This window comes from Neophocaena asiaeorientalis, unplaced genomic scaffold, assembly GCF_003031525.2.
Source record: "Neophocaena asiaeorientalis asiaeorientalis breed wild unplaced genomic scaffold, Neophocaena_asiaeorientalis_V1.1 scaffold220, whole genome shotgun sequence".
NCBI classification, from domain to species: Eukaryota; Metazoa; Chordata; class Mammalia; order Artiodactyla; family Phocoenidae; genus Neophocaena; species Neophocaena asiaeorientalis.
In genome coordinates this window covers 1,889,413-1,905,770 of record NW_020174042.1, presented here as the reverse complement: position 1 = coordinate 1,905,770, position 16,358 = coordinate 1,889,413, and the positions used below count along the sequence as shown (strand labels likewise).

At 49.1% G+C, this 16,358-nt stretch overlaps 1 protein-coding gene across 1 annotated transcript in view; it reads left to right on the top strand.

Annotated features, from left to right (window-relative positions):
- The first annotated feature begins 2,196 nt into the window (after positions 1 to 2,196).
- Positions 2,197 to 16,358, top strand: part of B4GALT1 (beta-1,4-galactosyltransferase 1) — a 49,931-nt gene continuing 35,769 nt past the window's right edge. The window contains exon 1 of the mRNA XM_024753792.1: positions 2,197 to 2,772. Coding sequence (XP_024609560.1) covers positions 2,349 to 2,772 — 424 coding nt within the window. The 5' untranslated portion in view covers positions 2,197 to 2,348. The remainder of the gene's footprint in view (positions 2,773 to 16,358) is intronic.

Here is a 16,358-nt window from a genome sequence, read left to right as displayed (position 1 = left end):
TTAAATGTATAATTCTGGGTAGTGATACCTACTCTGAAAAAAATCAAGCAGGTTAAGCAGCTTTGGTTGGGGGACTATTCTACATAGTGTAGTCTGAGAAGACCCCTCTCATAAGGTGACATTTGAGAGATCTGAATGAAGTATGGGACTAAGTATTTCATAAGTGTTTCAGGCTAAGTGAACAGCAAGTAAAAAGGTCCTGAGGCAGGAAGTAACAGGGCAAGTTCAAGGAATAGCAGCAGTTAGGTCAGTGTGGCTAAAGTACATAGAGCGTGGTAGAGGGTGTTAGGAGAAGAGGGTGGGGAATAGAGATAGAAACCAGATTAGACAGGGCTTCTACAAAGTTGGAGTTCGTTCTCAATAAAATGGCATGAATTGATTTACGCTTACAAAGATCTCCCTAGCTGCTGTTTGGAGAATAGACTGGGGAGGGGGCATGGTGGAGGTAGAAGCAGGGTGACCAAGTAGGAGGCTACCTTATAACCCAGGTCAACATGATGGTGGCTTGGTCTAGGACAGTTAGAGCAGAGTTAGCAAGTGGCTAATTCTGATAATTTGAAGGTAGCACTGACAAGACTTGCTGACGGATTGGAAATGGCATTTAAGAATAAGGAAAGCACATTGAGGACACCTTTTAGGTTCGGGGCTTGGGGGAAATGGATGAACAACAGTGCCATTCTCTGAGGTAAGTAAGAATGGGAGTGGAGTGTAGGGCGTAGGTGCTGAGTTTGAGATGCCAGTAAGAGGGAGTAGAATATGAGTTGGTTGGTCAGGGCTTGGAGATGGAAAATTTTGCAGTCATCAGCATACAGGTATTACTGAATATAAATCACACTCTCTTCTGTGTAGACAGAAAAGAGCATCATGGACTATGGCCTGGGGCCTTCAACAACCAGGAAAGAGAGAAGCCCAGAAAAGAGACAGAGGAGTGGCCAGTGAAATGAGGAAGATCAGAAAAGCCTGATGTTCAGGAAGCCAAGTGAAGAAAGTAGATTCTGTGTGATCACAACCACGTCAACTCCTGAGCCTCAGTTTTCTCATCCATGAAATGGTGAGAGTAACAACTGCCCACTTCATGGTGTTGTTAGGATTGAGGCAATGTATGTAAAGCAGTTAACACTTGTGTCTGACTGGTATATAGGAAACTCTCAGTCTATGGTAGCATTGTTATTATTTCCTCCACTTCAGAGTAGGCTGCCACAGCCCTCAGCTTCCCCATCCACGTAAGTGACAGCACCTCCATGAGTCCTTCTCAGAAATGAGGTGTCCCTGCTCACTCAGGCAACCAGGTGGGCCTGACGAGTGGCCTCTGGGTCAAATTTGAACCAAGTGACTTCAGTGCCTAAACCTCTCACCCACACAGATTCCAGCCCTTACTTGGAAATCAGCAAGTGGTAAATAAAGGTTTTAGAGCCAGAATTCTGCCTCTGCCTCTCACCAGCTGTGGGATCCTAAGCAAGCTTCTTAACCTTCCTGAGCCTTGAATTCTATCTGTAAAATGGGAATAATTCCTACTTCATGACATTGTGTCCAGGCCCGCGCGGACTATAAATAAAGCCGGCTGATCTCCTCCTGCATGGCGGCGTGGGAGTCACTGGGGCTCTTTGACACCCTCCCACGCATCCCCACAACCTAGCTGGGCGGGTCTCTGGGATCCCCTAACCTGCGCTGTAGGACAGTTAGCTCAGAGAGGTGGAGACTCGTTCACTTTCTTTTCCGCAGGGCGCCGGATGAGCCGCGCCTAGTTGCTGGGCCCCCACCTCGGTAGAGGGGCCTAGCTCGGCCAAGGGAGGGGGTTCCGAACGTCCCAGAGACTCCCTCTTCCGCTGTCCTACCTCCGGCTGGGCGTCGAAGCCGTTTGCTGGGCAACCCTTCTCCGCCCCTCTTCCTGACCCTCCCCCCAGGTCTACCGAGGTCCACCGTCAGGAAAGCCGCCGCGGCCCCCGACCCCTCAAGACCACGACCACTCTGCTCTGTTCTCTTCCCTCCTCTCTGACGCCGCACTGCAGGCCCAGGCGCATAACCCAGCCCTTCAGCACCGCAGGAAGTGGCGGCTCCTCTTGGGGGCAGCTCGGAGGAAGAGGAGGAGGAGGAGGAAGCATGGCTTAGTAGGGACCGAAGCCCCATGGGGCAGGCTGCGGAGCAGGGCGGCGTGAGGACCTGAGAGCTCAGCTCCAAGGCTGCGGGCTGCCAACTGCCGCCCCGAACGGCTCCGCCCCTACGGCCCACCCTCCACAGGGTGATCCCTCCCCCAATCGCAGTCGTCTGGTAGTGTCTGGCCGGAGGCCCGCGGGCGGGCCGCCCTCCCCGCGGTAGCCCACCCCCCCTCTTAAAGCGACGGCGGGAAGATGAGGTTTCGGGAGCCGCTCCTGGGCGGCAGCGCCGCGATGCCGGGCGCGTCCCTGCAACGGGCCTGCCGCCTGCTCGTGGCTGTCTGCGCGCTGCATCTTGGCGTCACCCTCGTCTACTACCTGGTCGGCCGCGACCTGAGCCGCTTGCCTCAGCTGGTCGGAGTCCCCACACCGCTGCAGGGCAGCTCTAACGGCGCCGCCGCCATCGGGCAGCCCTCTGGGGAACTCCAGCCCCGAGGGGCCGCACCGCCACCGCCTTCGCGCACCTCTTCCAAGCCGCGCTTGGGTGGCGCCTCCAACCCCGACGCGGACTCTCGCCCCGGCCCCGGCCCCGGCCTCGGGAGCAACTTGACTTCGGCCCCAGTGACCCCCGCCACAGCACTGTCGCTGCCCGCATGTCCTGAGGAGTCCCCGCTGCTCGGTAAGGTACCATGCACGTTCGCCCATGCCCTCTTCCTCGACAGCCAGTCAGTCTCCTATTCCGGATCAGAGCCCCTAATCCCAAACAGGTTCCGGGCTGGATGGGGGTGAGAGGTTGGGAGGTGAGTCCCTTCGGATTCATGCTGGAGACTGGGTCGGGGACGGTTTAAGTAAGCCGTAAACACCGCCACCCACCCACCCCCGATCCCAGAACCGGAGAAGGCCTTGGAGACTTCCCTGCTCTGGCCCAAGCCTCAAGAAGTTTTGGGAGTTTGAGTCTGCTTAGAACTCGGAGCAGCCTTCTCTCTGCTAACTCTGGACTACGAGGCAGCTCAGAGTAACCCGCTCTCTCTAGTTTGGAACGCTGATGATGAGGCCTCCAGGAGGGAAGGGAGCAGACCTCCCAGGTCACATCTCCTGTCTTCACATAGAACCACTGTCTCCTGAGTGTGGGTTAACCCTTTTCCTAAGCTTTTGGGCAAGTGACTTGTCCCTAAACCTCTGGTTTTTCATCTATTAAATGGGAATAATAAGTGGTACCTGTTTGAGGGGGGTGTTTTGGAAGATTAGACCAAACAGTGTAAACAAGCATTTACAAGAATGAGGGTAACCCCTCAGTAAATTGTCACTATTGTGTTCAGTTCCTCCTCTGCTTAGATCCCTGCCTTGGGGCCCTCCTACCCTGCTTCCTGCCCTTGTAGCTTCCCAAGAGCAGGGCCCTCCCAGGGGCCGAGGGTATTTGTACCAGTATAATGTGTGTACCCTGGGGGCTGGAGGGCTAAAATATAATCAGTTAGCACCAAGTTGTCCCTTCCTGGTAGCAGCAGCCTGGAGTCTCAGGTATCTTGCCCAGATGTTCTGAACTGGAACTCCAGCCTCTGTTTCAGCACTAGCAGAGAGCTTGGGTCGGTGGGTTTGCATTCCTTATGTCACGAGGAGGCTGAGCCCATGCCCACCGGGACCTCCCCTTGACCTGTAATCCACAGGCAGTCAGGCCCAAGGCAGCCACAGGTTGCTCCCAAGATTACCAGACAGGTGGCTGCTCAGTTTCAATGCCAGGGTGTAGAGAATGTCGTTCTGAGTGAGGGGCCCTGGCAGGAGAGCAGGCATCCTGCCAGTAGGAACTCTGTCACTTTTTCACAGAGCCCAGACAGAGCAGGCCTCCTACCCACTCTTGCTCAATTTCTCCAATAATTACTTCAATATTTTCATATCAAGTTTGGGAGGATGCTCCTGGAACTGGTCAGACATGAATTGTGGTAATAAAGGGGACTTTTTTTTTTTTTTAAAGCAGAAACTTGAATTCTTTTGGACTTGATGGTTAGTCTGGGAAGCAGACTGGTCCTGTAAAATGAAATGGAATCTTTGCCATGCTGCTAAGTGTCTGACCTCAGGCATGTTAGAACTCAGACTCTGAGTTCCTCAGAGTCTCTTTCTCTTGTGTAAAATGGGGTTGTCCATGCTTAACTCACAGAGTTATTTTCAGGACTAAATGAGATTGTGTATGTTAAGTACATGGCAAATAGGACCTGGGACTTGAAGTTTCATTTTTCTCAGACTCTGGAGATGGCTGTGAACAGCAGAGAAGGAGGAAGAGGGTTGGTGAGTTCTCAGACCCCAGAGAGGCCAGATTTTGATCTTTTGTTTTTAATTGTTGCCTGGATATTATGTAGAAGGAAAGAGAAATTAATTAGCAAATTAAAGGAAAGTACCCCAAAGTTCATTAGATTGGTGTTTGAGGTGTAGGATCTTCTCAATGAATCATGAGAGGCAGTGGTGGCCCACCTTGGTGTTGCCCAGTGACTGGGTGACGAGTTACTGCCGTTTCTGCGTTGACTCTGAACTGGAGGCACGAACAGACTTCCTGAGAGATACAGTTTTGGAGGGTAAGGGGAGAGGCCCTAGGCTTTCTGTAGCTTGTCCGCCTTTGTGTGACATGCATGGGACCGTGACGTTTCAGCTGCTGCGGAGGTAGCCCCGGAAGGTGAGGGTGGAGTGTTTTTCTTCACTTTTATTGAGCCCTTGGGTTTGAGGTTTGGGTGCTCTCTAAGTGGAGGCTCCTGGGTAGAAGAGAGCCTTGAGAAAGCTGAAAGTCTCCCAGGGAGTGTGTGGGCTGGGGGAGTCAAGCCCATCTGTTCAGCTGGCCAGGTGTCAGCCAAAGCCATTACGTGGTGGTTTCGAGGTTGGTGGGAGAAAGCATCCGTGGGGTTTAAAGCTGTGGCTTTTTCACTACTTGCAGTTCCTTTCCACAACTGGGCTGTACTTTCTGGTGTCCAAGGGTCTATGCCAGATGCTATGATCCCTCCGGGCTGGTAGGTGGTGGGTAACGGGCATGCCCTTCCCTGCAGGAGCCAGGCACCAGACTGGGCTGCCGACGGGTCACTGTTGGATCTGTCCTGGGTTGTTAGAGCCTCAGGATAGACTTCAGATAGACTTGGGTTTGAATCCTGCCTGTGTCTACACTGTGCATTAGGGCAGGTTGCAGTGTTTGGAGCCATAGTAGGCTCTGCCCCGGGACACCTGCTGGGCTGATGTGAGGCTTTCAGGAGTGAGGGCTGCAGGGGAAAGGTGGGTCTTTCCTGAGGATTCCTGCAAGTTCCCCAGGGAGTTCTCCCGGGGAGTCCAGGCCTGTAGGTGCTGTCGTCTTGGCCCTTGGGCTGTGCGGCATCTCACTGACCATGGCAGTGAGGCTCCCTTTTCTGGCAGCCTGGGTGTTTGCCTGAGATGTAGTCAGCCTGGGAGGAGCAGCAGCCTTGCGTTGAGTTACTTTTCCCGGAATGAATGTTTATCTGTGCTTAGATTTGGCGGCAGCTCCACGTGACTTGACTAGCACTGGCGCTGCCCGCCCAGAGAGGGGCTGGCTGGGGGCGGGGCGGGGTCAGTATCTCAGGTAGGACTGGTTAGGGGAGGCTGGGCTGACCTGGACAGTTGGTACAGTCTATGGGTGGGAGGCAGGCGGTGGTGAGTATAAGACTGCCTAAACCTGAGGCGGCTCTTGCCCAGCTATGCTTTGAAGAGAGCCTCTTCCTTTGTTCAGAAAAGGACTCTGATCTAGAGGTGGGCACCAGAGAGTCATGGGCACTAGAGAGTCATGGGCACCTGGGCCAGCAAACAGCCACAGGTAGCCAGGGCCCTGGGAGAGCACTTATCCGTGAGCCGTTTTCCCCAGGTTTCATGGGGGGTGTCAGCCGAGCCTCTGCCGTGGTTTGTACCCTTGGCAAGACAGAGCACTTGCTGGGTGTCTGCCGGGCTCTCGGCTGTCAGGTGTTTCTCCACCAGCACACTGTTCCCGCTTCTCCCCCTTCCCCCATATGCACACATGTGGACACAAGCACGCTGCCTGGGACATAGTGTACTTTGAGGACATCTGTCTTGGCCTCAGCTCCGGAAGGGGCTCTCTATCTTCTTTGGGATGAGTCCTAGAGCCTCATCACCTTCTGGCTTGCGGTGGAGCCTCATCCTGAGGATTGGGGAGGCACCAGGAGCCTCCCCTGTGTCCAGATCTTTAAGCTTTGGGAGGTTAGGTAACTAGTTTTTTAAACCAGTTTTGTCCTGTTGCTTTTCCTGGGGAAAATAATTTCTTGACCTACACACAGACATGCCTTCTTGTCTAACAGTCTGAGGTGGAGAAATACCCTCCATGACTATTTGGCTCATTTTTTTCCACTCAGCCTGATGGTCGCAGAAGTGTCTCCAGCCTGTTGTAATTCGTCCCAGACTCTGAGCAAGCACGGGGGCCTCCACCTGATGAACCAGGTGCAAGTTCCTTGGGTTACAGGTTGCAAGAGCCACATGTGAGATTGGACTCAAGCTGCAGCATCTTGGAACCACAGCATCCCAGGATGGGTCTCTGCAGTTCCCTGGCCCCCATCCCACATTGTGCTAGAGGGGAAGGGTCTTGCCTCAGGCCATACAGCCAGGCAGTAGCCAGCTGGGGCTGCAAAAACCAGGTCTCCTGCTTCCCAGTCTAATGCTTTTCCTTAAAGTTATTGCCCAGTAGACAGTTAGTGCAGAGGCTCAGGGTGGCCTAATGTGGCACTGAGTTTGGGAAGATCCCTGCTAGGTGTGTCTGTGGGTCCATCTGAGAGGTCTGATAAGGTGACAGCTTTCCTGGATTCAACAATATGCCTGTCCTAGTCTGGGCGCTAGAGCTACAGAGAGGGAGATGACAAAACGCCTTCTCTTTTGGAACTCACAATTTAGGCAGAGGAGGCATAATTAAACCATGCCGATGTCATTTAAGGAAGCCAGAGTGTGTGTGTGTGTGTGTGTGTGTATGTTTAGTCTCTGCCTCCCTAGCCATCCCCTTCCCTTCCTTTCTTCCTTCTTTCTTTCCCTTATTCAGAAACCCAGAGTTGGTATTAAAGTTCTCCAGTTCCGGTTTTATCTGATTGTGTGAAAATGTTCCTCTAATTTCTGAAGCCGTGCATTAGCTCTGTGGGTAATCTTTAACTTGCTGCTTTATAATGACTATAATGATACATCAGCAGCCATATGGTTGGGTATTACGGTCTTTGGATAGCAGCAGAGTAGGGGTTTCCAGGCTGGGGCTAGACTAATTTATGGTTTGGGAAAGACGGGACAGTTAATGCCCAGGTAGTCCCAGCCCTTCCGTGGATTCCACCCTGGGGACCTCCCAGACTTTGGGGGCAGGGCCAGGAGGCTCATACCCTTCGGGCTCAGCTGGGCTCTGGATGTGTGTGAAAGGGGCCCAGGCATCCTGGGGCCAAGCCAAACCTGGTGATTTCTTCACTGACTGTTTACCCAGTGCCTCCTATGCCTTATTCCCTGCTCAGTGTTCCTTGCCTGTAGTTGATAAGAAGCAGAGACTGAAATTCTGCTTGAATCCATGTCCACCTGGAAATTCCAGTTATTCTTATCTGGTTAAGCAGCAGTCCAATTGTTTTAGGACAGATAGTCTAACTCCCTTGAGGGCCTCCGCTGTGGCCATTTTACCTTTGCCTCTGGTACTGCCCATGTGGCCCAGGTGATGAGGTCACTGTAAGACAGACCCTGACTCCTGGGGAGTTAGCAAGGCATGAGATTGGATTCGGTGATCTCCACAGGGTCCCTCCTGTCCCTTAACTTGGCGAGGGATCCTAAGAGCCAGACTGTGGCTGTGATGGCAAAAGCCTCAGTTGTGAGGCCCTCTGTGTTTACCTGGGCCTACGCAGGTCGCCGGCTTAGGGGAGAGATCTTGGATAACTTTTCTAAAGGTCAGAGACCTCCAGGTTGGAAGGTTGTGGTGGCTTGGCGGGTAGGGGACAGGGTCTGGTGGGGAGCTGGTTCTGGGAGAACGTGGCCTAAGGGGATTCGTCCTTAGGAGGCAGAAGGGCTGAGTCACACTCTCAGTGTTTCAGGTTCTACTTTTCAGCCTGGCTCAGCCCGCCCCTTCCTTGCACAGATGAAGGCCAGGGGCTGTATTATTGGCTGTTGCTGAATTCTTGGGCAGTGATTTTAATGTCTGGTCTGGGTGTGTAATGTAGCTGCTTCTCTTTCCCCCTGCCGTCTCTCCAAGCCCCTCACAAAGCCCTGAGAGAAAGGAGGAGGATTTGTCTCCCCGGGATGCCAGGGAGGCCAGGGTTGTGGGTCTTTGCTTTTGCCTGTTTTTTTGAGGAGTGGGTAATCTCTTCCTCCTTTTTGTAAAAAGTAATGCAGGCTCATTGAAAACCATTTGAGAAGTTAAAAGAGGTTGAAAAGCACATCTATATTCCTATCACCTAGAGGACACATGTTGGCAAATTTCCTGCTAGTCTTTTTTCTCGTACATGTTTCAGAATTTAGTTGATATCTTTATAAATGGATAGATAGATTGGTATAGATAGATATAGATAGCCTGGTGTCCAGGATTTTTCCCTTAAGATTCTGTCACAGGCTTGGTCCTACACCTTTAAAAACAACAAAGGGTTTTATTATTCAACTGTTGCCGAACACATACAGATAGTTTTTGGTTTTTTGTTAGTGGTCCAGTGAGGCTCATGCCTAAAGCTTTAGGTACTTTTTGGATTGTTTCCATAGTAGAGTTTTTTAAAAAGGAAGAAAAGGGATGAATGCTTTTTGAGAAGGGCTTGGTTTTTAAACCAGTCTTTCTAAAGGATAGACTCATTGAAAATTTCAGGTTTGCTTAGTGGTGGCAGATGAACATCATTTATTGCTGAATAAAAGATGTGTCTAGAATTCTGATTAAAAACTAGGTGCAGGGGCTTCCCTGGTGGCGCAGTGGTTGGGAGTCCGCCTGCCGACGTGGGGGGCGCGGGTTCGTGCCCCGGTCTGGGGGGATCTAAAAAAAAAAAAAAAAAAAAAAAACTAGGTACAGGAAGCGCTTGGGGCAGGGGCAGAGGGCCAGGCTGCAGGACGGACTGTGCAGCGGGGGTGATGCCCTAGGAGTCAGCTTCCTCAGGAATTGCTCCGTTTGTCTCCTTAGCAGCCAAGTCCCTGGGCCGGGCTTACGTGCATGGCCCTGGGGCCATGGTGCTGGGTGAGCACCAGTGCTAACCCAGTGCTGGTGACGTGACTGAGATGTGACCGTGTCCACAGGAGGTGTGGGAACAAGCTAGCAAACCAGGTTCTGAAACATACAGCACAGTTCTCCTACCTCCAGAGGGTCCGGAGATCTGGAGAAGGGCCAGGAGGTGAGAACCTGTAGGTTTCTGGGAATTCCTTTCAGGAGAAGCCTCAGAGACCAGCAGAGCTGGCACTCAGGCTCTTCACAAGGCGCCTGTTTTGAAGTTATGCCACTTTGTCCTCACTGGAGCTAAATTCTCCTCTTCTGAGGGGCACTTTGGATTTGGGACTCTGCCGAGGATCACTGGCCCAGAGCCTGTGGGTCAAGGGGGAGGCTGCACTGCGGGAAGGGGCAGGGTATGTCAGACCAGCGTGACCAGTAGGGTGTGAGGTCAGGCTCCTTCCTGCCTCGCCACGTGGGTCTCCAGGTCCTGGGGAGGGGCCCTGGCAGGGGTTTCAGTAACTACCTGGCCTCATGACAGGTTGCATTCTGAAAATGCCTTTAAACATTTCTTTAAAAGTTTCTTCCTGTTTTGCATAATGTCCTTTTGCCTTTGACGTTCCTGAAACTGAACTGCAGGGCTGTCGTTGTGTTTCAGGACACCACCAGCTTGAAAAAACAGGAAAGGACTCCCAGTTAGGGTGGACCTAGGGAAACTGGTATTTGCAACATAGGACCTCAGACACTCGGCATGGAGGTGTTAGGTAGCTCCTGTCATTCAGATGATTGCTTCAGGCAGCCTGGGCAGGGTGCCCCCCTGGCTGAGAATGGGTAGACTTTAATCTTCCCTCCAAAGTCAGAAGGGCACCCGCCCCCGAGGAAGAGGATGAATGGGGACTCATTTGCTCATTCAGCAAACTTTTCTTGGTAACTACACTATATGAAGCATAGGAGACAGACATGAGCAAGGGCTGGCCCCCACTCTCGGGGAGCCCCTCAGCGGTGGGCAGATCCTGGCAAAGAGAGGACGAAGCGTGGGTGTTCCCAGGGCACTAAGGAGGTCCAGGGAGTTGGATGGGTGGTCTGGGCGAGGGCCAGAGTCAAAATGAAGGGCCTTTCTTCCAAGCACTGATTTCTAGCATCCCTGTCTCTCAGCATGTTTGAACAGTCTCCCTGGTTGGGAGGGGCAGGGGTCTACTGCCTGTCATTTCCTCTAGTTGCTGTTACATGGGGAGACTGCCATAACCAAAGTCCCAGCTGTTGCATGCAGTTGCCGGCAGGGCAGGAGAGGACAGGAAGTAGAGGCGGCGTGAAGGAAAGATGATAAAAGAGAGAGAAGATGGTGTAGCTGGGACTGTGCTGGACGAGGGAAGGCCGAGGATAGCTAGACTGGGGACCAAAGGGAGGAAGGAGAAGGGAAGAGGTCAGAAGGAGGTGCTTGTGGTCTGCAGAGCATGGGGGCGAGCCTTGAGGGCCTCTGGAGCGAGGATTCTGAATTCTGGTTCTAGCTCATTATATCATTTAGGGCAAACCCCGACTGCCTTGGTCCCTTCTCCCCTCTCTGAAGTTTGAGTCATGCTAAACCTGTTGGTCTTTAGTGCCCTTCCTCTTGTTCCTCCTGGAGTCTAGGCTGGGGTGGAGGGAAATCCTGGTTGTATCTGCAACGTTAAAGCCCTCTGAGAGTTCCTGTGAGGCTCATTACCCACTACCCATTTCAGGGGTCTCGTGGTGAAGCTTCTGCTGAAGATTTTGTCATCTCTGTTTAAGCAGGCATAAAGATTTTTAGGTGGGTGACCTTTGAAATGGCGTGGGTAGTGTTTCTTTCTGTCATGCTGACTAGCTGTGTGATTTGGGAAAGCTGTTATCCTCCCCGTGCCTCACTGCTCTCACCTGTAAAATGAGGATAATAAAAGTACCTCATAGATGTTGTGAAGTTAATAGGAACAAAAGGGCCTGAAACAGTGCCTAACACAGAATAAGCTCCAAATATATGTTGTCTTTTATTGGTAGTACTAATAGTTCTTATTTGTGAAGATTTTGGCATTTGCTTTGTAGGATTTCTTCTTCTTCCGTTTTCGATTGAAAATGCAATGTCACCACATTAAATGTTTAAAAATGTATCATTTTACTCCCTACCATTGTAACAAAACATGCATCTATCACTGTAACAAAACTTGCCATTACTTTCCAAATGCATACATGTTTTACACTGTTGCAACCATAGTGTGAACTATTTTGCCTTCTGCTATATTTGTTCAACATTATCTTATCAACTGTTATGTTGCTTATAATTATCAGAATTATCTTTAGTAGCTGCTGTCTAAAATCCTTATGGCTATTCCCTTAGCGCTCAACATCACGTTTCGCCCTCACAGATCATCTTGAACATCTTTGCTGCATGTAGCTCCTTGCTTCAGTTGAATTATTTCCTGGGGATAAATTCCTAGAGGGGAATTTCCAGGCCAGAGGATATGGTCATCTTTAGGACACTGGTTCACACTGCCACTTTGCTTTCCTGGAGGGCTGGAATAATCCACAGGCCCTAAATTGTAAATTCCAGGGACAGGGATATGGGCTTTTAAAGAGTGTAGATTCCAAGAGAGAGTCAGATTTATCTGGAGTTTCACCCTTACACTCTCAGCTCTCTGTGTGTGAGCGTGTGTGAAGTTCCCTGTGTAGGACACTGCACCTGCTCTGGACATGAGGCTTTTCCTACAAGCCATTGCTTCTGGGCAGTTCCTGCTGAAGTTACTGGGTATCCACAAAGGAGCCTTACTGGTGGCTCTTTCTACACTTCACACACACACCTTTGCCCAAAATGTTGATTTACACAGCATAAGGACCTTTCCTTCTTCCTTTATTTGTGGAGTCAAACCTGTAGATTGTGGACAGATCCTAGCTTTAAAAGCCTGGCTTTAAAATGTTGTTGATCTAAAACTTTGCAGGTTGGTTGCTGGAAACACTGCATGCAGAACCCATGTTTGACTCTAATGGGTTAGCCTGGGCATCTGACCATTTACCCCATGCGGACTAACTCTGATCTGACAGCCCTGGTTTATGGGATCCAGACATGGGGCCCAAATGAAGAAAGGCCTTTAAATTATATTGGGTATAAATAAGTTGATCAGTAGCCCAAGGTCTGCAAACATGAATTGCCGTTTCTGTCCCTGCCACCCCCCATGCACATGCCTCTTTTGTAGACAAACAGGAGCCTGCTACTTGCATAAATGTAGGAATGGCTTTAGAGCTAGTGATTTCAGTGACCAAAGGTTTACAGACTCAATAGACGGAGTGCATTCAACCTGTGACAGCTGCTCCATTCATCTTGTAGCCCCTCCACGTGTCCTCTCTTCTGCTGCATTCCTCAGCAATCAGCTGTGACTTAACAGGGTACTCTCAGGGGTCCATTTGGAACTAGGCCAGAGCTGCTGTCAAGAAGCATCTTGTTCCTGGGGGACCCAGGGCAAGAATTCCTTCCTGTGTAAAGTGGAGAGATAATTCCTACCTCAGAGGTTTGATAAGAGGATTGGACGAGATGAGGTACTTGGTAATGGCAGTACTTTGTCTTTTGATCAATTCATCCCCTTGGGCAGCAAAGGTATACATTCAATACAGTAGACTGCAGGGTAAAAGTTTTTTCAAATGAAGTTTTTCCCCCCGCTGCCCTGGGGCAGTGAAGAGGAAGAGGAAGAGGTCTGAGACTGTAACCACAGTTTAGGGACAGGGTTTAGCCTGGAGCCATAGTTTGGTAGAGATATTGGCCTGGCTTATCTGAGCAGACCCCAGGCCACAAGGAGAAGCCTCCATCTTGTTGAATCCACAACACTGGGAACTTGGAGTGCAGGTTGCTGTGTCTTAGGCGTGCCAGGATTCTGTGGTCGTCCAGAGCCTTCCCTTCTCCATGTGGCCATTGTTCATCAGCGTCCTGGGGAGAGGCCATCACAGATTATATGTAGCTGAGTGGTCGGGGAGAGGAGCTGGAGGGAGCATTGGATATTTGGTGGAGTCTCAGGGGGTAAGAAAAGGGCTGTGTTAAAAAAAAAAAAATGAGGGCTGGACATAGGTGGGCTTAGGCTGGGCTGCCCAGTGGCCTATACCAGTGTTGTTAGAAAACCTAAGACACAGGCCTGTAGATCACTTGTCTTTACTCTACCCAGGGGCTGGTGATGGAAGCCAGGATGCCAAGCCCTGAAGTTCAGTTTTGACATCAACCTACTGAGTGATCTGAAAGAAGTCACGTTCTCTCACTGGGCCTCACTTTGCGCATCTATAAAACGAGATGAGGGGGTTGGCCTGGATATTCTCCGGAGTCTCTTCCTGCCTGGGAATTCTGATGTAGCCTTGTACTCCTGCCTAATACAGCTTAATGTCTTGGCCGCAGGTGGGCCAGCCATGTAGAGCTGGGTGACTGTCAGTGCACCCTGAGCCAGGATTGAGTCAGTTACTGGGCAAATCCACACCCAGCTGACCCTTCCAGCAATTCCAGTTTCTAGGCCCCAAGTCACAAGTAAATTGGTCAGCTTGAAAACCCAATCAGTGGGAGCTGCTGTGAATCTTGGGTTCTAGGCTCCAGCAATAATCATACCAACCACTCCCACAACAGGTAATGCTTACTCGGCACTTACTGACATGCCAAGTGTGGGAAGAGTACTACATATGCATTATTTTCAGTAACTCTCACAGCAACTCTTTTTCTTGCCTAATTGACCTGGTTAGACCTTCCAGCACTAGTTGAATAGACACAGTAAGAGAGGACATCCTTGTCTTGTTTCTGATCTTAGGGGGAAAACATTCAGTCTTTCACATTCAGTCTTTAAGTATGATGTTAGCAGTGGGATTTTTGCAGATGCTCTTTATCACATGAGGAAGTTCCCTTCTGTTCCTAGTTTGTTGAGTGTTTTTTATCATGCATAGGTGTTGATGTGTTTTGTCACATGCTTTTCTGTGTCTGTTGAGATGGTCATGTGGTTTTTTGTCATTTGTCATTCTATTGATAACGGTGTTTCTCAGGTATAAATCAAACTTGATCCCTGGGATAAATCCCACTTGGTTGTGGTGTGTCATCCTTTTTATATGCTGCTTGCTTCAGTTTACTAATATTTTAGTTGAGAATTCTTATTCATAAGAGACATTGATCTATAGGGACTATTTTCCAAATTTATTGAGGTATAATTGGCAAATAAATCTGTAGTTTTCCTTCTCATCCTTCTCATGATGTCTTTGTCTGAATTTGGTATCAAGGTAACACAGCCTCACAGAATAAGTAGGGATGTGTTCCCTCCTCTTCAGTTTTGGGGAGAGTTTGTGAGGGTTGTATTAATTCTTCTTTGAATTTCTGGTAGAATTCACTAGTGAGACCATCTGGGCCTGGGCTTTTATTTGTGGGAAGCTTTTTGACTACTGATTCAATTTCTTTATTTGTTATAGGTCTATTCAGATTTTCTTTTTATTCTTAAGTCAGTTTTGGTAGTTTGTGTCTTCCTAGGAATTTGTCTACTTCATCTAAGTCATCTAATTTGTTGGCATACAGTTATTCATAGTATTCCCTATAATCCTTTTTATTACTCTAAGTTTGTTAGGAATATTTCTGCTTTCATTCCCAACTTTGATAATTTGGTCTTCTCTCTTTTTTTTTTCTTGGTCAGTCTAGCCAAAAGTATGGCATTTTTGTTGATCTTTTCAAAGAACCAACTTTGGGTTCATGGATTTTCTCTATTTTTCTGTTCTCTTTTTCATTACTTTCTGCTCTAATCTTTATTATCTTCTTCCTTCTGTTTTGCTTTAGCTTTGGGTGTAGTTTGCTTTTCTTTTTCTTAAAACCCTTTTTAAGGTGGAAGGTTAGGTTATTGATTTGGGATCTAAAGATCACATACTTTTAACATTTTAATACATACTGTCAAATTGCCCTCCAATTTAGCCTCATCAGCAGTGTATGAGAGGTGCCTGTTTCCCACACAGGATGTTATCAGTCTTTTTACATTTGTCAATATGATGGTCAAATGTGGCATCTTGTTTTAGTTTGTTTCTCTGATTACTGATGGTGTTGAGCAAATTTCATGTGTTAGTTGGCCATTCGTATTTCTTCTGTAAACTACTTGTTAATATTTTTACCCATTTTTCTATTATTTTTTGAAATAAGTTTATAGGAGTTTTTAATACTATGGATATTACTCCATTTGCAAATATGAGCTCCATGTGTCACGTGTCTTTTAATTTTACCTCTGGTATCTTCGATCATACAAAAGTTTTATGTATTTAAGTCTGTCTTTTCCTTTATGACTTCAGGTTGTTTTGCACTTAGGAAGGTCTTCATCATCCCAAGATTGTAAAAATTTTCTTTTGTATTCTTTTCTTTTTTAAAAAATATTTATTTATTTTTGGCTGCGTTGGGTCTTCGTTTCTGTGCGCGGGTTTTCTCTAGTTGCGGTGAGCAGGGGCTACTCTTCATTGTGGTGTGCGGGCTTCTCATCGCGGTAGCTTCTCTTGTTGTGGAGCATGGGCTCTAAGCGTGTGGGCTTCAGTAGTTGTGGCCCATGGGTTCTAGAGCGCAGGCTCAGTAGTTGTGACGCACGGGCTTAGTTGCTCCGTGGCATGTGGGATCTTCCTGGACCAGGGCTTGAACCCGTGTCCCCTGTGTTGGCAGGCAGATTCTTAACCACTGCGCCACCAGGAAAGCCCTGTATTCTTTTCTAAGCTGGTTCTTTAACATTTTAGTACTTGTCCCTGACAGTAAAAGATGAACAGAATCACTCTTTAACCCTCATATGTTGTAAGAAGCCTTGTATCATACCCACAGGACCCTTTGAGGTCCTGGACTCTTTTTCCAAATCTATCACTTATGCTGGTGGCTTAGAATAGAAATGTGAAATTTTAGCTGCTTGTGATTATAGAGTTGTAATAATCTGTAGGCTTTGAAGTTCTAGGGAGTCAGGGGAGAAGGCGGAGTAATGCTTATTGAACATCTGTTAGTGCTAAGCACTGTGATAGGAATGTATATGTGTTATCTCATTTACCATGTAAAGAGAACACATTATTATCTCCATTCCTTAGAGGAAGAAATTGGAACTGGCTGCATTTAAAGAGGTCTTGATGCCAGAGAGGTATTGCTAGGAGTGCATGGCTGGCTGACTGCCCAGGTGGCC